Below are 22,705 nucleotides of genomic sequence, written 5' to 3'. Positions count from 1 at the left end.
TTAATTTGAGACAATTAACATGGATGCCAACAGTCGATTAGAGGAGAGGGGGAGGGTCTGAAATACGTTGCTAAACACAAACACTCCAAGGTCAAAACTCCCGCTGATTAAGGCAAGACGTCACCGTGTACCTGTCTTGCACTCGACTGCCGTGACATTGAAGCCTTAAAGGGGAACATTATCACCAAACCTCTCCAAGTGTCAATATATACTTTGATGTTGCAGAAAAAAGACCATGTATTTTTTTAACCGATTTCCGAACTCTAAATGGGTGAATTTTGGCAAATGATACGCCTTTTTGTTTATCGGTCTTTTAGCGATGACGTCAGAACGTGACGTCACCGAGGTAATATATTTTCACATTACAAACACCGGGTCTCAGCTCTGTTATTTTCTGTTTTTTTGACTATTTTTTGGAACCTTGGAGACATCATGCTTGGTGGGTGTGTTGTCGGAGGGTGTAACAACACTAACAGGGAGGGATTCAAGTTGCACCACTGGCAAAAAATCTGCCGCCAGACCCCCATTGAATGTACCAGAGTGTCTTCACATTTGACCGGCGATGCTAAGACAGACATGGCACAGAGATGTATGGATAACCTGCAGATGCATTTGCAACCATTAAGTCAACGAAATCACAAAGGTGAATTTTGTTGATGTTGTTGACTTATGTGCTAATCAGACATATTTGGTCACGGCATGACTGCCAGCTAATCGATGCTAACATACTACGCTAATCGATGCTAACATGCTATTTACGCTATCTGTATTTACATTTGAAACTAGATACCCACATTTAATGCGAAACAAACACTTACCAATCAACGGATTTAAGTTGCTCCAGTGTCACAAGATGCGAAAGTCCTGATCGTTTGGTCCGCACATTTTGCCGGCGATGCTGCTATGGGCCACTTCATTAGATACACACGAATAGCGTCAATAGCTATTCGCTCAATAGCTTCAATTTCTTCTTCAATTTCATTTTCGCTATCTGCCTCCATGCTACGACCATCTGTTTCAATACATGCGTAATCTGTTGAATCGCTTAAGCCGCTGAAATCCAAGTCTGATTCCGAGCTAATGTCGCTATATCTTGCTGTGGTATTCGCCATTGTTTGTTTACATTGGCAGCACTGTATGACGTCACAGGGAAATAGCGAAAATCAAGAACTTTAAAGCTTTTTTTAGGGATATTCCGGGAGGTGTAAAATTTTGAAAAAAACTTTGAAAAATTAAACAAGCCACTGGGAACTGATTTTTATTGTTTTCAACCCTTTTGAAATTGTGATAATGTTCCCCTTTAAACAAACATTAGAATTGCAGCGGGCATTGTTCTAGATCAGGGTTTTAGACACACGGCCCGTGAGCCGATTGCGGCTCGCGAGATGTTATTTTGCGTCCCCCACCTTAATATGAAAGTTTAATGTTAGTGAGGCCCGCGAGTGTTATATGAATGGCGCTTGACAGCGTTGTGTTATTTGGGTCCAAAATGGCCCTTTCAACGTTCTGGGTTGCCTACCCCTGCGTTAGTGGAAAAGCGGCAAATGAGTGAAAGCGAAAGAAATGTTGCCATGGAGACGAGGGTTTTCTTACGTGCCTGGCTGCAGTCACACCGCGACACCTGTCCGTCAGTAATAACGGTCCCCGATAACCTGGACCAATTCAAACCGTTATTTGTTTTTTTTTATTGTTTAATTTGCATTTCCTCACACGATGAACACTGCATACATTTCTATGTGACGCCGGATAACACTCCGGGAGCTGTCACGTTTTTGCGCGGAACGACACATTGCGGAAATAACATTATTCTCCAGGCATCTGCAAAATAAAAATATATTCCACAACCCCAAACATGTCTTTTTTCAAAGCTTGCAGTGAAGAGGAAGGTTAGTGATGAGCAAAGAAAATTCCAGGAAAAGTGGGTGATGCAATATTTCTTTGTTGAGTACAGGGGCACCCCGATGTCACGTGTCTTATTTGCACAGAGAAAGTTGCGGTGCACGAGGAATACAATTTGAAATGTCATAATACAACAAAGTATGCTGAGGAGTATGCAAAACTAATTTTTAAGAAATCCTTTCTTAAAATCTTTTCTGCGGCCCAGCCTCCCCCAGACTCTGCATCCAGTGGCCCCCAGCTAAATTGAGTTGGAGACCCCTGTTCTAGATAAATGTAGATATTTGTTCCTCTAAAATTGTTGTCACATTGATTCCAAATGGGAGCCAATAGTGTGGGCGGCAAAGGCCTCTGATCCACGTCTTCCCACATCCACTTTGCAAGAGTGTCATTGTGTGTGCAGCGTGAGTGGTGACAGAATAAATTGTCGCTTTTTTCCTACACTAGCCGTTCTCTGGAGGCGTATTGTCAATCTGGCGCAAGAATAAATAATTTGAAACAAAAGACCTATAAATTAAAAAAGCCGAAAATGCAAGAGATTGGGTGGAAACCAGCTCTAAATTCTTCACAAACATTGTGAATAGACGCTGCGATGGGATGAGCGAGATTGAGAAGAAGGGGGGTGGGGGGGGGGGGCTCATCCTACCAACAGTGATAGTGCATTAATCAACACTTCACCGCTAGACACACACACACGGGGCAGTGTTTGCACACAGCACATGAGTGCATATCCGCTGTCAGTCATTCTGATGGCTTTTCAATTTACAAGTACAAGTATGTACGTGGTCGTAAGGCAAATGGGGGAAATGCTTTTCTGAGCAACGAGAAGACAATCAATGATTGGATTTGTGTTTGTTGCGAGAGGCGCGGGCCTTTAGGGAAAACACAGGACATTAAAATTGTGCAAGATTGACTCATCTACAGTTCTTTGCTTGAGTGCGTCTGATTGAGCCTCACTGTGTGAATTTGAAGTACGAAAGACGTGTTGAGGGATTTTCGCAACACGGCAGGAAATCAAAAGATGGCAGCTATCAATTATATTTAAAGTACCGATAGAGTGGAAAAACAAGATGCCTCTATATTGAAGGTATTATCATATACATCGGATGTGTGACACCAAAAGACTTAAAAAGTTTGCAAGTGAATAGGTATGATCAAAATAGTATCAATCTCAGAGAGATTGCTGAGCCATTCTGAGAGATAATGAGCTAGCCAGAGGTAGACCCCTTCTCAACAAACAACAGTGCAATCCAAACAGACTTTGTGAAAGCCAACAACTATTATTTGGGGAAAAAATGATGATCCAGAAACTTATGCCGCTTAGTCTGAATATAAGGAAGCTGAGCTACAAGTTTTAGAAGCTCTGCTAAACAGATCCAGCTTTAGTGAAACACTAAGCACCATGTAGAAGTATTGCCAAGTGCTGAACAAGAAATACAAACTACAAACATAATAAAACAAAAGCGTACTGTACAATATCTGCTCATACTTTGAAGACGACCGATAGGATGTCCATATCTTCCTGTTTGGATGAAGCATTGATCATCAAGGGTTAACAAGGAAAAGTCTCCCTGCAGACACGGTCTTCAGTTAGGTGTGTTTGTCTCCATCTCTGGGTATACATTGAATGTCACATAAAAACAACTTCTAGATGTATGGCTAAATCCTCCTAATAACCATTTGAAAGCCATAATCTATCATTCCTTTGACGAGCCGAGACGCAGAGATGCAGAGTAAAGCAGCAGAGGGCTAGTTATGCATCATCAATCCGCCGCTGAAAAATAGTTTGTCTATGTTAGCGCTTATTGCTATTATTTTGTTATTATTCATGTCACGATGAGTATATAGAGTATTGTTGGCAGGTTTTGGACAGTTATTTATAGGGTTTTGTGGACAAAATAGTGTCCTCATTGACTGTCCATTTATTTACGACTTACAACGCATAAAAAAGGAAAAACATACAGTATGTGTTCATGGCTTGTATAGGGATTGTGAATAATAGGCACATCTCTCTCTATTGTTTGCATATCTCCAGTGTGACTGATATGATACTATGGTCAGAGTGCAGAAGTGTTACTCCAATGATGTCAATCTACGGAAATTACCAAAGACATTTGAAACAGAATATTCAAAAGGGCTGACTGAATTTGTAAGATTCTGTGATGTTTAGACGGTACTTTCACATACTTTGCGGATTTTAAATAGAATTGAAATCCGAGTCCATGGTTCTCGCCCGGAAAAGGGTGGAGTGCCATCTCCGGGTTGGGGAGGAGACCCTGCCCCAAGTGGAGGAGTTCAAGTACCTAGGAGTCTTGTTCACGAGTGGGGGAAGAGTGGATGGTGAGATCGACAGGCGGATCGGTGCGGCGTCTTCAGTAATGCGGACGTTGTACCGATCCGTTGTGGTGAAAAAGGAGCTGAGCCGGAAGGCAAAGCTCTCAATTTACCGGTCGATCTACGTTCCCATCCTCACCTATGGTCATGAGCTTTGGGTCATGACCGAAAGGACAAGATCACGGGTACAAGCGGCCCAAATGAGTTTCCTCCGCTGGGTGGTGGGTCTCTCCCTTAGAGATAGGGTGAGAAGCTCTGCATTCCGGGAGGAACTCAAAGTAAAGCCGCTGCTCCTCCACATGGAGAGGAGCCAGATGAGGTGGTTCGGGCATCTGGTCAGGATGCCACCCGAACGCCTCCCTAGGGAGGTGTTTAGGGCACGTCCAACTGGTAGGAAGCCACGGGGAAGACCCAGGACACGTTGGGAAGACTATGTCTCCCGGCTGGCCTGGGAACGCCTCGGGATCCCCTGGGAAGAGCCAGACGAAGTGGCTGGGGAGGGGGTAGTCTGGGCTTCCCTGCTTAGGCTGCTACCCCCGCGACCCAACCTCGGATAAGCGGAAGAAGATGGATGGATGGTTTCATGGATACTATGAAACTCAATTAAGCATAAAAAGTCAACTTGTTTTTCCACTCTACTGGTACTCAATGGAATGTTGGTCTTGGGGTCACCAGCGCACATGCATGGTAGGCAGGTCAGGCAGCAAGAGGAGCAACAACAATAACAAAAACCTGTGGCCAGGTTCATCGGGCTTTTGCAATCTAAAATGTGTGTGTGCATTTATTGACGGAGGAGGAAAGGGCATGGAAAAGGCAAGAAAGGAAAAGCTGGAAGGAAAAGCAGCTGCTGTGTTTCAGCAAGGTTAAAAAAAAAATAAAAAAACAGAGGAATTTAAAAATAGCAGCTGGGGATCAGGGCATCACCCCTGGCCGACCCAATGTGCTGTCAAAGGGGTCATATCATTATTTTTTTTCCTACATTGAAAACACTTCATTGTCATACTTGCCAACCTTGAGACCTCTTGAACTTGGGAGATGGGGGAAGTGTGTGTGTGAGGGGTTTTGGGGGTTTAGTGCTGCAAGGGGTTCTGGATATAACTAATTTCATCCATCCATCATTTATCACTTGTCCCTCTTCAGGTTGCGGGGGGTGCAGAAGCCTACCCCAGCTGAATTGGGGCATGGTACACCCTGGCATACTTGCCAACCTTGTCCAACAGTCAGAAAGTTGCCCTCTCGGTAAATGATAAATTCATGAGGATCAAGCGGTTCTGCATAGGGGCCAAACTGACCAGTTTTAAATGATTAAAAAAAGGCAGACGCTTGTTTGCTGATTGTTACATTTGAAACGATAAAAATGTAACAGGGTGAGAAGCTCTGTTACAATTCATTATTAATACTACCAAAAAAAGAAGCCAATACCGATTAAAAAAAGGGCGATGCCGATCTGTCAAAATGTCACATAGCGGCACCAATAATCAGTCGAGCTCTATGACTAACATTTTCCTAAAACCCTTGGAGCACTCGTCATATATAGGATCTTTGACCAGCATAAACATATTTTCTTGTGTTTTAATTTATGACTACATTAGCCATGTGGTGATGCTTTTAAAGGGGAACATTATCAGCAGACCTATGCAAGCGTCAATATATAACTTGATGGTGCAGAAAAAAGACCATCTATTGTTTTAACCGATTTCCGAACTCTAAATGGGTGAATTTTGGCGAATTAAACGCCTTTCTGTTTATCGCGCTGGAGGCGATGACGTCAGAATGTGACGTCGCCGAGGTAACACACCCACCATTTTCATTTTCAACACATTACAAACACCGGGTCTCAGCTCTGTTATTTTCCGTTTTTTTGACTATTTTTTGGAACCTTGGAGACATCATGCCTCGTGGGTGTGTTGTCGGAGGGTGTAACAACACTAACAGGGAGGGATTCAAGTTGCACAACTGGCCCGAAGATGCCAAAGTGTCTGCCGCCAGACCCCCATTGAATGTGCCAGAGTGTCTCCACATTTGACCGGCGATGCTAACATGCTAAGCTAATCGATGCTAACATGCTATTTACCGGCGGTGCTAAAGCAGACATGGAACAGAGATGTATGGATAACCTGTAGATGCATTTGTAACTATATTACGTTTCCTTCCACCCACATTTAATGCGAAAAAAACACTTACCAATCGACGGATTTAAGTTGCTCCAGTGTCAAAAGATGCGAAAGTCCTGATTGTTTGGTCCGCACATTTTACCGGCGATGCTAACGCAGCAATCCGGCCATGCTATGACTATGAATAGCGTCAATAGCTATTCGCTCAATAGCTTCAGTTTCTTCTTCAATACTTTCATACTCCAACCATCTGTTTCAATACATGCGTAATCTGTTGAATCGCTTAAGTCGCTGAAATCCGAGTTTGAATCCGAGCTAATGTCGCTATATCTTGCTGTGGTATTCCCATTGTTTGTTTACATTGGCAGCACTGTGTGACGTCAAAGGGAAATGGCCAGTGTCTTTGCAGAGAGCGAAAATAAGGCACTTTAAATCTTTATTTAGGGATATTCCGAGACCGGTAAAATTTTGAAAAAAAATAAAAAAAATACAACAAGCCACTGGGAACTGATTTTTATTATTTTTAACCCTTTTGAAATTGTGATAATGTTCCCCTTTAAGGCATGTTAAAGCCTTGACATTATTACAAAATAATAAGAGTGAAGGGAAAAGTCTTCCAAGCACACAGTCCCCTACTCGCTCATGGTCCGTAACTTTCTAAAATTGTGGTCCCCCACACGTTGACTTACCCTGTCGATCAGTATGTAAGGGACTTTTTTGAAGGCATCACTGGTATTGGGTAGACTCGATGTCACCAATGGACACAGCTTCTCACAGGCACTATGTTACTATTTCATCACTACAATTAGAATGCAGATCTTTGAGGAAGACTTTGTGTTCACCTGAGAAAGCTGTCTTGACCTTGAGCACAAATAAATTGGGGGACGAGGCGAGCAGAAATTCTCTTGCCGCAATCACGCACGCACGAATACATTTGAATGAATTTCACAGCTGCCCTCCGCGCCAAGACCAGGAGCCACTTGCATTTCACGTTCTGAGGCGTCGCGATGGAGACACAAAGACAACTGTGGGTCGATTGTTACAGTTCTTTACATTTTCCACATATTTTTATGTTACAGCCGTACTCCAAACTAGAAAAAAAGATGTCCTCAAAATTCTACAGACTAAATACCATGATTTTTTTTTATTTTATGCAAATGTATCACCAAAAAAATAAAAATCACATGAACATACTGTAAGTTTTCACTGCCTGTGGTAACTATAAAACAGTCAGTCTACCTCAGGAGCAGCTGTAGCTGCTATAGTAGTTTACCACGGTTACCACCACCACCAAGTATGGAGTAAATCTTACATTAAACAGTACTGCAAAGCATTAAGTTATTACAGTATGTCAGACAACTAGCAACAGTTGGCACAAAATACGATCGATTTTTAGCTGCATCGCAATTCTGACATGGACGATTATAAAATCGATGAGTAAATTTATCGGTTTATTTACTATAAATCCATCCATCCATCTCCTACCGCTTGTCCTTTTCAGGATCGCGGGGGTGCTGGAGCCGTGGCTTAGTCGCCACTTCATCTCACTGTAAATCATCTAATGCAAACAGTTCTAAAGTTTGGTTGACTGCATCGAGCCACCTCACCAAGGGATGCGACCAGCTCCTTAATTTTAGGGCACTTATGTTCCACTTTTCATTCATTTAATAAATGTGAGAATGAATTCAAGTGTTTTGTATGACAAATGCACTGTTTTTTCGAAGTTGCAAGAGATAAACGCTTATTTAGTGAAACGAAAACAAATCAATATACATAAATCACAGATGCATCAATAATCGATTATAAATCAAATCGTAAATGTAATCGAATCATGAGATGCCCAAAGATTCCCACCTGTAGTTGTAATATTCATGAACCTTTATCTAAATTTAAACGGATTAGGTCCTCATTCTAATTCCCTCTTTACATTGCTGGCAACATAATAATTTTACATAATACACAGTGTGCCTTTAAGAGAATATGCACAACAAATAAATTAAAGTGAAGTTAAAAAAGTTAAAGTCCCAATGATTGTCACACACACTAGGTGGGGTGAAATTTGTCCTCTGCATTTGACCCATTCCCTTGTTCACCCACTGGGAGGTGAGGGGAGCAGTGAGCAGCGGCGGTGGCCGTGCCCGGAAATCATTTTTGGTGATTTAACTCCCAAATCCAACCCTTGATGCTGAGTGCCAAGCAGGGAGGTAATGGGTCCCAATTTTACAGTCTTTGGTATGACTCGGCCGGGGTTTGAACTCACAACCTACCGATCCCAGGGCGGAGACTCTAACCAATAAGCCACTGAGTAGGTGGACTAAGTAGAACTAGAATACCGGTATTGCCCCGTTATTCTAGTTCTACACAAGTTGGTGGACCTGAAATAACATTGAGAACTGAGAAATGTGCCTGTTGTGCGAGACCTAGCAAGGGGGTTAAACGGGTGTATTTTTGAATTGTGTATGGTACCATTAGACATTTTTTGTAACGTCCACAAAGTTCAGTGGCAAGTTTTTGTATTACATATTTTAACCTTCTGTGTTGATTTTTAATTAATTGGGCCATGAATTGGAAATGTTATCCAAATTAGTAGCTATAACGGCAGTAACTAGGATGGCGGAAGCGGGAATCGAACGTGCAACCCTCAAGTTGCTGGCACGGCCACTCTACCAACCGAGCTAAACCGCAAGTACCAATGATTGTCACACACACACTAGGTGTGGTGAAATTATCCTCTGCATTTGCCCCAGTAGCCAGATGCAAGCCATTTCTTAGTAAAAAGTTTGCCAAAATGCACCTAAAAAGACTTTCTTCAACCTGATGGAGCTTGAGAGGTGCTCCAAAGAGGAATCAGCGAAACTGACCAGAGAAAGTTGTCCCAAGCTTGTGGCGTCGTAATCAAAAAGACTTGAGGCTGTATTTTCAGCCAATGGTTCGTCAACTAAATATTGAGCAAAGGCTGTGAATACTTATGTAAATGTGATATTTTTTTTCTTCAAGAAATTAGCAAAATGTTAAAAAAAAACTTTTTCACATTGTCTGTACAATTTCGAGAACAAAAAGGAATTAATTCCATTTTGGAATAAGGCTATAACATGAACTGTTGAAAAAAGAGAAGCGGGCTGAGAATGTTCCGGATGCACCGTAAACGTAACTTTTTGCTCACTCAGCAAATTAAGTTTAAACATGAAACGGAAGCTAGAATAACTAGCTTTCTTTGCCAAAGCCATTAAAAAAATTAAAAGCCTGATCATTTAAGTTAGTGGTGAAGTAAGCCGGATTATTTGTGTGACTCTCTTCTTACCTGATGGATGATCTGTGACACTGGTAGTTGATCCATGTACGAGTGAGTCTCCCTTTGCAGCTCTCCGACGTCGTACCTGAAGAAAAGACGTGATTGTAAAATTAAAAACAGGGGGCCTCAATCAGGAACAGACTGTAGTCACAGTTTTCACGTGGCAGTTGCTGCACTACAACAAATATTGCATGTTTTTCATATTCCTTAAAGCAATACATTGCTTTATTTTGAAATACTGAAATACTGTTGCACACGTCTCTCTAACAACATTGTTGCTATACAGCAACAAAAAAGCTTTCTGTGTGGGTGACATTGAAATAAAAAGCAGGATAGTTGCATACATTTACTTGAATGTTAAAAGCTGAACTAAGTAGATTAAAATTAATTCTATAAAGCATGACAATCTTCGTAGAGTAAAAATCACAGAGTCAGATAAGAGAATCAGCAGGCAATCAAAGTCACAGCAAACATCTCATCGACATCCTGCAGTAATTAGGCCGAGTGCAACTCAAAGGAACATATGAGCTTGTCTTCAACATTGAAATGCTCTATACATGATTCTTTATGTGTGCCATTTTTCTGTCTTTGCAGAAAAGAAAAATCCAACGTTTTCCTATGTTTTATGTGGAATGCACTCTCCTTAGGGGCTTTAAGCTCCCACTTCAGCAACAAAAAAAATCTACTTAATTTACAAAAAATGAAATGAGTGAGGATGGTTGAGTTTGGAGAAAAAAATATAGATAATGTTTCTATGGTGTGAAATGTTTCCCACAGATTTCCGATAAACTTGGGTGTGGCTAGGGCGCTGACATTATATAACGTGCATAATCAGCAATTATGCATAGATTTTCTTTAATAAAATGTTGTACACATATTTCAAAATGAGTCTGTGTAATTAGTACAATATATAATATATATATAATTTCACTCTATATTTCAAACATTGCTGCCTAATGTATTACTACAATGCAACACAGGCTCCACTTTCAATCAATCAATCAATGTTTATTTATATAGCCCTAAATCACAAATGTCTCAAAGGACTGTACAAAATATTACGACTGCGACATCCTCGGAAGAACCCACAAAAGGGCAAGGAAAACTCACACCCAGTGGGCAGGGAGAATTCCCATCCAGTGGGACGCCAGTGACAATGCTGACTATGAGAAACCTTGGAGAGGACCTCAGAAGTGGGCAACCCCCCCCCCCCTAGGGGACCGCAAGCAATGGATGTCGAGCGGGTCTAACATGATACTGTGAAAGTTCAATCCATAGTGGCTTTTATACACCTCGGGGTTATTGACATATATTATTATGCCCTCTCTGAATGTTGGAATTTATTTTGCAATATACATGTTTTAAATCAGGGTTCCCCAACCTTTTTTTCACCAGGGACCGGTTTCATGTATGCATTATTTTCATGGGCCGGCTTTCCACGTGTGGTAGATAAAAACAGCCCACAAATTAGCCTGTGGCTCCAATCTGGCACATTAACATTTGTCCAATGTAGTATAACAAAGGAGTTGTAATATACATCTATTAACAAGCTTATTGGTGTGTTTAGTGGGACAGGCGAAAGCTAAGTAGGAGAAAATGCGGTAGTTTATAAATTAATGAATGTTTCTGTGCGGCCCGGTAGCAAATGCGTCACGTATTGGTTGTTTTAAATTATAAATGAAAAAAACGAGAGCTTGTTGATTGATATTTTTCACAATGAAGTTACTAATAAGCACACAAAACACAAATTGATACACACATGAAGTGCACATACATGTAGGAATCATGTTAAATCAACAACACAGTTTGGTAAGCACAATACAGTTGGGCATAAACTGGAACAAATCAATCCACTTATACAGGATGGAAGGTTGGCTCTAATGCAGCTAGCATAATGCTAACGTACAATGGACCAGCTCCTTAACAGGCTAACAAATTTTAGGTGACCAAACTTGTACAAACGCTCATCAAATAACATTTTATCCATCCATCCATTTCCTACCCCTTATCCCTTTCAAGGTCACGGGGGGTGCTGGAGCCTATCTCAGCAACAATCGGGCGGATGGCGGGGTACACCCTGGACAAGTCGCCACCTCATCGCAGGGCCAAAACAGATAGACGGACAACATTCGCACTCACATGCAAAAACTAAGTTTTAACGTAACAAAATTGAAAAAAAAACCACGTGTATTTCTACTCAAAGGCATAAATTCACCAAACTCTGTAGAAACAAATACTCACCGCTGACTTTGTAGTGTACTCCTCAATGAGGCCTCACCGAGTGTGTGTGTGCATGTTGACTAAATATGGAAGCCAGTCCATAAAACTCTTCATTTTAAAACAAATAACAGTCAATATCATGATGGCACGAGATGGAAGCACATGTATCACCTGACAAGTGAAACTGTACCTAATGTATCCAATAATTTTTTTTTTTTTTAATCTATTTATTTTTTTTTTTTTTACTTGTGGAATTCCACAAGTAAATAAATGTATGGTAAAAGGGTTATACTTGTATAGCAATGTTCTACCTTCAAGGTAGGTCTGGGCTATACGGCCTTTTTTTAATATCGTGATATTTTTAGGCCATATCGCGATACACGATAGTTTTCTCCATATTTTGCCTTGGCCTTGAATGAACACTTGATGCATATAATCACAGCAGTATGATGATTCTATGTGTCTACATTAAAACATTCTTCTTCATACTGCATTAATATATGCTACTTTTGAACTTTCAAGCAGAGAAGGAAATCACAATTAAGTCAATTTACCAAAACTGTATTTATTAAAGTTATTAGCAGGTGACTTATCAAATGGTGCTACATATTAGCAGTAATGCTACTTTTGGTAGCAACGCTTGTGCCCAACACTTGACAAATTAAAGTTGTCTATTCGGCATATTCCCACTTGAAACCGAACCACCCCCAGACGACGGACCCCCCCTGCTGTTTTTCTTGGGAATTAATTCTTCCTTCATTTGTTACCATACTTGCACCTTCTTTCTCTCGTATTACCACTCGACTGGGATGAGAATCAGCACCTTTGAGTCCACTAGCATCACAGCTAACGTCAGCCACGCTGCTACCTCTCTGCTGGGCGAGGGTGTATACGTATGTGACGTATGACATGAGAGTATGTGACGTATGTAAGAATGTGCGCCTGCTTGTCTGTGAGAAGGAGAAACAAGGAGTGGGAAGAGCCTGTAGTGTAATGCCCGCAGCTAAAAACAACCGCGTGAGAACGTATACTCGAATATTACGATAGTCATTTTCTATATTGCGTATATCGATATATCGCCCAGCCCTACTTCAAGGTACATAAAAGCACTTTGACACTATTTCCACATTCACCCATTCACACACACATTCCCACACTGATGGCGAGAGCTGCCATGCAAGACTTAGCTAACTAGGAGCCATCAGGAGCAAGGGTGAACTGTCTGGCGCAAGGACACAACGGAATTGACTAGTATGGCGGAAGCTGGGGATCAAACCAGGAATCCTGAAGTTGCTGCACTCTTCCACCTAAGCCACGAGCCAAATATATGCTAAACAATGGGTGTGGTTACAACTGACAGCCAGTTTTGTTGATTGACTACCACCTCATCCTCATTTCCAACACAGTAGATGCAACAATAGAGTCCGTCCCTTAAAACAGGGGTGGCCACACTTTTACTGCAGGCGAGTTACTTTTCAATTGACCAACTCGAGGGGATCTACTTCATTTATATATATCATTTATATTTATTTATTTATGAAAGAGACATTTTTGTAAACAAGTTAAATGTGTTTAATGATAATACAAGCATGTGTAACACATATAGATGTCTTTCTTTCACTAAGACAAGAATATAAGTTGGTGTATTACCTGATTCTGATGACTTGCATTGATTGGAATCAGGCAGTAATGATGATAACGCCCACATTTTCAAATGGAGGAGAAAAAAAGTTGTCCTTTCTGTACAATACCACATGAAAGTGGTTGGTTTTTGGCATCTAATTCATCCAGCTTCCATACACTTTACAAGAAAAACATTGGCGGCAAATTCCGTAGCTTGCTTGATTGACATTCATGGCACCCGAGGGTCTTGTGAGATGACGCTGGCTGCTGCCAGTTCATTATTATGAAAAAATGACAGAGAGGAAGGCGAGAAACACTTTTTATTTCAACAGACTTTCGCGCCGTCCCTTCCGTCAAAACTCTAAAGGCCGACTGCACATTTCCTATCTTCACAATAAAAGCCCTGCTTCATGCTGCCTGCGCTAACAAAATAAGAGTCTCGGAAAGCTGGCGTGCACAAGAGATGTGCACGCCAGCTTTCTGAGGGATCGCTTGTGCACGCCAGTTTTCCGAGACTCTGTATTTAGTTAGCGCAGGCAGCATGAAGCAGGGCTTTTATTGTGAAGATAGGAAATGTGCAGTCGGCCTTTAGAGTTTTGACGGAAGGTACGGCGCGAGAGTCTGTTGAAATAAAAAGTGTTTCTCGCCTTCCTCTCGGTCATATTTTCATAATAATGATCTTGCAGCAGCCAGCGTCATCTCACAAGACCCTCCGGTACCGTGAATGTCATTTAAGTGACGTCTTGGTGAAGATTGATGATCACTCATTTTTAGGTCTATTTTTTTTAAAAGCCTGGCTGGAGATCGACTGACACACCCCCCCGCGGTCGACTGGTAGCTCGCGATCGACGTAATGGGCACCCCTGCCTTAAAAGGTCCAGACAGCTTTCTTCATTCTGGCCAACTTTTGGTTGTTGTGGTTGTGTTTAAGGGATTTTTGCTATCATGGGAAAATACATTTGCTAGATCACATGTGGCTTTGCGATGCAGCAGCACACCCCAACTGATTTCAGCTGGAGATGACTAACTGCACAATGTCATTACACTGTGAAGCTACGTGGATAATGAAGAGGACAAAGGGGTCCATTAAAACGTCCTCTCGATCAAGTGCAATTCACCTAATGGAAGAGTCGGTTCAGGGGCAAAAGGGCCGTTTGGAGATCAGCGTGATGACAGCAGAGGAGGAGGAGAAGGGAAAACAAGTGGGCAGAAAATAATGGTTTAACTAAAGCAGCACTGTAGTTGATAACAGACTGTGTGATACGTGATTGTTCTCTTTTCCACCTTTCTTTGGAAATGAACACAGTGGTTGCTACAGCGCTGGCAGAGAATTGTTTGACCTAATTAAGTAATTTTTTGCAACCCCGCTTAAACTAGATTTCCCAAGGGTAGGTGGCATCATTAGGAGAGCGTGTCTATCTTGATACCAAAATTACTTTCAATCGAGTGTTATATGCAAATTAGATTTTCACTAATGATCAAGCTAAACAAAAATAAATATATAAATTAAAAAAAATAAAACATAAATAAAAGGTTCACTCACAGTGAATGTGAGATGTGACCAAAAATAGCAACAGAGTCAAATACATTTTTAAAAACATTCGGTATTTACAGAATTAAAGAATCTAGAGCTGCAATTAGTTAGCATCGCTCTACTGGCAACTTAAGTTAAGTTAAGAGGTTAGTTATGTGCTTCCTACAGAACACACAAGCATTGGCTTTGTGCGTTGCCACCTAATGATAGCGATTTGGCAGAGTTTATACTAACGTTACGTCAGACATCATAGAGTGTGTATTCTAACGGGAACATTTTATTGAATATAATTAATAATAGTGAAAAGCAAACATTTAGAACAAGGGTCACCAAATTACGGCCTGCGGGCTGGATACGGCCCGCCAGCATCCAAAATCCGGCCCGCGGGAAGTCCCAAGTTAAAAAAAATAAAATTATTTTATTATGTTCTTAAATTTTCTTAAATCTGTCCTTTCTAATCCGTTTTACTGTTGTTACCTGTTGTGTCTCCTAGCCGCTCAGTCAAATCATATTGTTGTAAAATGCATTTTCCCATCGATAACGTGACATCATCAGCGGCAAGTGCACGCTCTTTCAGTCAATTAATGCGTGAGAAATATATATATATATATATATATATATATATATATATGTATACACACATACATACATACTATAAAAACAGTACCACTTATATTTTCCTTTGTTTCTTTTGTAGCAACATGGTGGTTAACATTATGGAGACTTGCGTGTGCATGTTTATTTATATATATACACACACACACACACACACATATATACACAGCCCGGGGCCAAATTGTTTTAACCCAATGCGGCCCCTGAGTCAAAAAGTTTGGGGACCCCTGATTTACAATATATATATATATATATATGGGCTTCACGGTGGCAGAGGGGTTAGTGCGTCTGCCGCACAATACGAAGGTTCTGCAGTCCTGGGTTCAAATCCAGGCTCGGGATCTTTCTGTGTGGAGTTTGCATGTTCTCCCCGTGAATGCGTGGGTTCCCTCCGGGTACTCCGGCTTCCTCCCACCTCCAAAGACATGCACCTGGGGATAGGTTGATTGGCAACACTAAATTGGCCCTAGTGTGTGAATGTGAGTGTGAGTGTTGTCTGTCTATCTGTGTTGGCCCTGTGATGAGGTGGCGACTTGTCCAGGGTGTACCCCGCCTTCCGCCCGATTGTAGCTGAGATAGGCGCCAGCGCCCCCCGTGACCCCGAAAGGGAATAAGCGGTAGAAAATGGATGGATGGATGGATATATGTATATGTATATATATATATATATATATATATATATATATGTAGGTGTGGGAAAAATCACAAAATTACTTCATCTCTACAGAACTGTTTCATGAGGGGTTCCCTCAATCATCAGGAGAAAATCTATCGGGAACCCCTCATGAAACAGTTCTGTAGAGATGAAGTAGTTTTGTGATTTTTCCCACACCTACATATTGCGCTCTACCACGGTATCGAGCACTATTCTCTGGATAATCCAATCAAGACATATATATATATATGTGTTCTGTTAATTACCTAAAATAATCTAGTCGGTGCTGTTCTTCTAATAATATTTGTTTTAAAGTTTTTTTTATAATTTTGTGTAATATGCAAACAAGCCCTTTAACTACTTTTCCTCACTTTATTTAATTTGTAAATGGGTAGTACTTGTATAGCGCTTTTCTACCTTCAAGGTAATCAAAGCACTTTGACATTATTTCCACATTTAACCAGTCACACACTGATGGCGGCTGCGATGAGGTGGCGACTTGTCCGGGTTGTACACCGCCTTCCGCCCGATTGTAGCTGAGATAGGCACAGCGCCCCCACGACCACAAAGGAAATAAGCAGTAGAAAATGGATGGATGGGATGGACACTGATGGCGGGCGCTGCCATGCAAGGCCCTAACCACGAACCATCAGTGTGTCTGGCACTCATCGAGGGTGGACGCTCCCCTTTTCTCTCCCTTATCTCTCCTGCTTGCTTCTTTGTCTTGTCTTAACTTTCTTGTTGCCTCTTTTTGCACTGCTCTCCAAATCTAAACATTGGAACTATTTAAGTGGCCTCAACGAAATTGACAAGATCTCGGGGTTTGGTGGAACCTGCTGTCGTGACGAAGCGGTTGTTGCTGGACACACCACGGACTCTTGGGAGAAGAAGGAGTGCCGCGTGCCTGGCGACCATTTTGTGTCGAGGACGTGAAGATATCCACCTATTCTGAATTATGACAACAGGACATCTGCTGATTGGAGTAAGCATTGCTCTGGTTTGTCCACAAATTGGAAGTTTTTGCTGGCAGTCTTCAAAGTACCCCAAAGCTGCCACAAATTATTGGAGGATACGGGAAGAACTGTGGATTACATCAGACTGTCTACCCCGCAGTTTTTGAGGACCAGTCATAGACAATTTATAGTGAAAAGCAAATTTAATTTTCACTCGCATACAAAACATTCTAAGTTGGATTGTTTCCCTGGCGTTGAGACTCTCCTGAAGGACAGTGCAGCGAAGACACAACAAACTCCCTTCTTGTCCGTCATGGACACACACCTGTTGTTGACTTTGGACTAGCGACCACACAAGATCAAGGCCGCGGAACAGAGACACACGGCAGCCTTACACACAAATATGCATCCAAAAAATATACGCCACACATACACACCCCACTCCCCTCAACCCAACACCCTCGACGCAAATCCCATACAGGTGATGAAAGGATGGCCAGTGCCTGAGAGCTGCAGCCTACCACCATGACCCCGCACTCCCTTCCCTTTGTTGCTAGATATCTCGAGATGTACATTGTAATATGTATATGTGCTTTGCTATGGAGGCTTTTTCCCACTCCAGACTGGGCCCCCTTAGGAACCCAGTCTAGATTGTATTTTTTTACTCATCCTTCCCCAGCGTTTCACCTTTTTCCCCATCTTTTACGGGGCGCCTTGTGGTGACCCATCAGCGTTATTGTTCTCTATCCCTGTACACTATTTGTTTGTCTAATCTTGAACGGATTTGTGCTGAAAACAACGTTTTGTTGTACTCGTACAATGATAATAAAGACCTTTGTATCTATTAAGGACGAAGTGTCTGGCTCAAAGACACAACGGACGTGACGAGGTTGGTAGAAAGTTGGGATCGAACCAGGAACCTTCAGGTTGCTGGCACAGTCCCCATTTAGAGTTTTATTCACGTTTACCTTAGCAGGATTTATTCTTTAAGAAACATTTTGGGCACAAAAACCCACATTTTGTCCTCTGCCAACAAGAGAAAGTCTGCCAGCTAACGACAAAAGGGAAAGCTTTCCATAAAAGCACAAAAATGATCTTTGGCAGCCAGTTTGAACTCTGAAAAAAAAAAAAAAAAAAAAAAGTCTGTTGCATCAGCAAAGCGTATTCCTTATATAACAAAAATACTTCAGGTTAAGTATGTATTTCTAGGACTGAAATGGGGCAGCTCAGCAACACTGGTGGTGTGTTTTGGATTTTGCATTATTGATTAGCATTGGTACTAATCAATATTAAAAGTAATATAGGAGGTTGTGTGCAACAACTAATGGCCGGAGGCCAAAACATCACGTGACTGAAATAGAAAGGCAAGTGTCTCTACTGACTAATTAAAAGTAATAAAGTGACTAGAACTCTTCCCCACAGGCATCCACTTATGGTCCTGCTGAATGAATTCAATATGAGCACATTTGAGGGGAGTTAGAGCATCTAAAGTTTGATTGTAAACAAAATGTTTAATTATAAAAAGGCCTGATACTGTGTCCTTTCAGGAACTGCGGCTCTTGACAAGCTATCAAGAAGTGGGATGAAAACAAGTTCATACTGAGGGCAGCAATGAATCTGTAAGGCCATCTAGTGACAACGCTTGATTATTACACTCTGCAATTTTTTTCCAACTTGCATGTACATCGTGCAGTTAACCACAAGGTGGCGCTAGAAGCAAGTAGCTCGCCTGCTGACTTCTCTCCGCAGTGTACAAAAAAGGCGCCTTGCTGTGAGCCACCCTGAGGGCACATCTGACTGTCCAAACGCCAATAAATTTGACAGATGACACAGCTAGTAGTGAACCATTAATAAGAGACGCTCCAATAGTTGGATGTTAAATTGGTGTCTAATTTGCCACACTACTCTTCAATTAAATCCCCTTTCATTAAAGTTTAAAGCCAGTTTGAACAGTTCCCTAAAATTACTATTACTATTCATGTGCATGTTGCCTGTACTTAACAGGCATGGGATTATATACCGGTGCTAAAAAAATCATATAATAAGACGAAAAAGGTGAAGTTAGGTTTTGTTCAATGTGATTAGCCAGAGTGTCATATATTTCTAATTCAGCATTAAAAGGGCTATTTGAAACTTGCTCAAAGTTTCATTTTTCAACCAAAAAAATAAAACAAGAACATTACTACTAGTAATACCAGTCTGTGGTTGCCAGTGTTCTGTACTACATTGTAGTGTGTTGGGGGGGGGGGCAGTACATCTAAGAAAGACAGCTACAGACTAGAGAAACTGATCAGGTGGGCCGGTTCTACAATTGGAATAAAACTGGACTCACTGGTGACTGTGGCAGAGAAGAGGACTGTGGACCCCGGCCGAGTCTTACCAAAGACTATAAAAATGGGACCCATTACCTCCCTGCTTGGCACTCAGCATCAAAGGGTTGGAATTGGGGGTTAAATCACCAAAAATTATTCCTGGGCACGGCACCACTGCTGCCCACTGCTCCCCTCACCTGAACAGGGGGATGGGTCAAATGCCAATTTCACCACACATAGTGTGCGTGTGTGTGTGTGTGTGACAATTATTGGTACTTTAACTTAAACTAGTGAGCATCCTGGATGATGCCAGTCACCCTCTGCATAGTGTTATCAGTAGCCAGAGGAGCCTGTTCAGTTCTAGACTGCTTCATCCCTAGTGCAGGACTAATAAGACTAAAAAACTCCTTTGTCCCACACGCCATTAGACTGTACAACTACTCTCTGGGAGGAGGACGGGGTACTAGGATAACAGGGATGTAAAACAATAACAGTGCAATACTTTTTCATAACATGGTCACTGCTACCTAGTTTCTCTTGTCATATTCTTATTTTTACTGTTATATTTTTATTCTCATTGTTGCTTTTTATTTTTTATTCTTTTTGTAATATTTATTTCATTTTGTTTCCATTTATACCCCCATTATTTACTTTTTAAATTCAATCTCAATTCTGTACAGTGCTTCTGGAATTTTAATTTTCCTGAGCGAACTCTCCTGAAGGAATCAATAAAGTACTATCGAACTATCACGCATTAGCTTATGTTACCATTAGTGGTTTAACAGAACATGTATTTTTAAAGTGTCTATATTTTTCTCAATAATTAATTGTACTAAAGAAAAAATTGCTCGTCTGTCCGAAGAATTTCTGGCATTTGGGCTTGTCACTTACTGCTGTCTTGTACACACTAACACATACATGCCCGCCTTGCATTCAATGATGGCTAACTTTAGTAGCTAAACTTTGCTAATGGCTATCATTAGCTGACGACACACAAAGCTAATGAGTGTGCGTGTTACATACAAGCGTAGTTTACATCGTTACAGAATAAGTGCCAAAAGCTTAAATGCTAAAAAACATAGGCATCTATTGTGTCCGACCACTCCTCTGCTACGTCAGCGTGGCCACCATCCTGCGGCAGTCCAGAACGCCCCGTCAACCAGTACAAGTCAATGTGACAACAGCGTTTTATGAAGAAATTGCACATTTACCTGGCAGTCAAAATTCCTAGCATTCCTAGGTTTATTATTATCCATTAAACACAATTATAATAGCAATCACCACTGAGGTGTACAGTATGCGGGTCGTTGTGGCTTGTATACATATATATATATATATATAAATACATACATACACATATATATATATATATATATATTAGGGGTGGGCAAATTAATGCGTTAATTACGCGTTAACTCATCAATCTATTAACGCCGACAATTATTTTATCGCACATTTGCGTATGTTGTTTACATGCTTTTATTTTGTTAACGCCTTTTCTTAACAAGATGGCATCTCCCGGACTTACTTCGGCGTCGAGGGGCTCTTGGTAAAGATGGAACATTTGGCAAAAATACCGAACAATTCTGCAAATTTCATGGCTGGCTTACAGCGTGGTCACTCCGGGATCACTTACGACCGCCAGACAATTCTGGATGTGGATAGATCGGGCCGTTTTGGACTGAATGAGGCGTGCTTGCTAGAGCGGCTAGCTAGCATGGGAATACTTTGCCGGCTACATCCAGCGGCCTGTGAAGCAGCGGAGTATATGTGTTGTCTGTCTATTTATGAATAATGCAGACCAGGAGTGTTGGCTGAGTTCTTAACGTTTGCTTTCAGAGCGTGCATATCACAACATACACGATGCCGTCATGGCGACACAACCTACTGCGCATGCTCGTCACGCCTGTTGCATGCTGGGTAGGGTAGTTCTTTTTTTCCCTGGCTCATAACATCACAATATAGTACCATGTATATGATGCGTTCAGTTTATCAAAGCACCAAGCAAACAATCGGAAAATTCCCATCATATCAATTCCTAGATATGGTCATAATTATTTTAAGTGCACTACGCAGAATAAACACAACATTATTAATATTGCTACTACAGATAATTTGATCAAAAATTCCCTAAAACAGCCCACTACCTATAATATAGGTTTTTTAAACATAAGATCCCTGATAAAAAAAATGTTTCTGCTGTTACCTCAGAAATTGCCTGTTCAGATGTTATGATTGTGGCTCAGAGATTTGTATGTAGATTATATTTATTTTCCATAACAAACAGGATAACTTAAATACCCTGGCAGTGGCAATAAGCTTAAATGTTTGTATTTACATTTTTTGAGTTGATTTTCATAAAATATGCTATTTAACTGCTACTGTTTAACAAGGACTGACTTAAATTGTGTTTGCACAATAAATGTTTTGGCGCTTTTGTTCATGTGGGAGAATATTCCAATAAAGGCACATTACACACTACTTTTGAATTCATTATTGGGCTTTGCGTATAGAATGCAGTTAATCGCGATTAATCGGAGAAATAGTGCGATTAACTTCGATTAAAATTTGTAATCGTTGCCCAGCCCTAATATATATATATATATATATATATATATATAAGTCCACAACAACAAGTTAAAAAAGACATGAAAACAAGAGGGAAATATAAATGAACACAAATGACAAAGACAGTAAACGAGCAGAGAGCAGATGCATATTTAACTTGTTTTTGTGGACTTTTTGTATCTGCATAAAAAACATAATTTCCCTATTGTGGGATAAACAGTCTTTCCTGTCCTATGAAGAGAAAATGGGGGGAAAAAAAAGCAGTTTCCTTTTGGATCATGTCAAAAATATGTAAAACTATTAATTAACATAAGTTGTACGGTGTACAGTGATATGGTATTCCTGCTGAAGTCGTGAAAAAAGACTGCCTGCCTAAAGGTTGCGGACAGCTTGACAATGAGATGTGAGACGGCCAATTTGTGATAGTGTAAATGTCTATGCCTGCAACACTCTGGAAAAGTTAAAGCAGGGGTGTCAAAAATGTACTCCCAAGTGGGCTGGACTGGTAAAATTACAGCACGATAACTTAAAAATAAGGGCAACTTCTGATTGTTTTCTTTGTTTAAAAATAGAAAAAGCCCATTCTGGA

At 41.1% G+C, this 22,705-nt stretch overlaps 1 protein-coding gene across 3 annotated transcripts in view; it reads right to left on the bottom strand.

The window, feature by feature from the left end:
• The window catches only part of pigk (phosphatidylinositol glycan anchor biosynthesis, class K), a 110,965-nt gene that overhangs the window by 72,012 nt on the left and 16,248 nt on the right, over positions 1–22,705 (bottom strand). For all 3 annotated transcript variants that reach the window (XM_061919659.1, XM_061919658.1, XM_061919660.1), the window contains exon 10: positions 9,646–9,721. In XM_061919659.1, coding sequence (XP_061775643.1) covers positions 9,646–9,721 — 76 coding nt within the window. The remainder of the gene's footprint in view (positions 1–9,645; positions 9,722–22,705) is intronic.

This window comes from Nerophis ophidion, linkage group LG14 (genome assembly GCF_033978795.1).
Source record: "Nerophis ophidion isolate RoL-2023_Sa linkage group LG14, RoL_Noph_v1.0, whole genome shotgun sequence".
NCBI lineage: Eukaryota > Metazoa > Chordata > Actinopteri > Syngnathiformes > Syngnathidae > Nerophis > Nerophis ophidion.
Note: the sequence above shows the minus strand (reverse complement) of the source record. Positions and strands in the feature narration are given on the sequence as shown.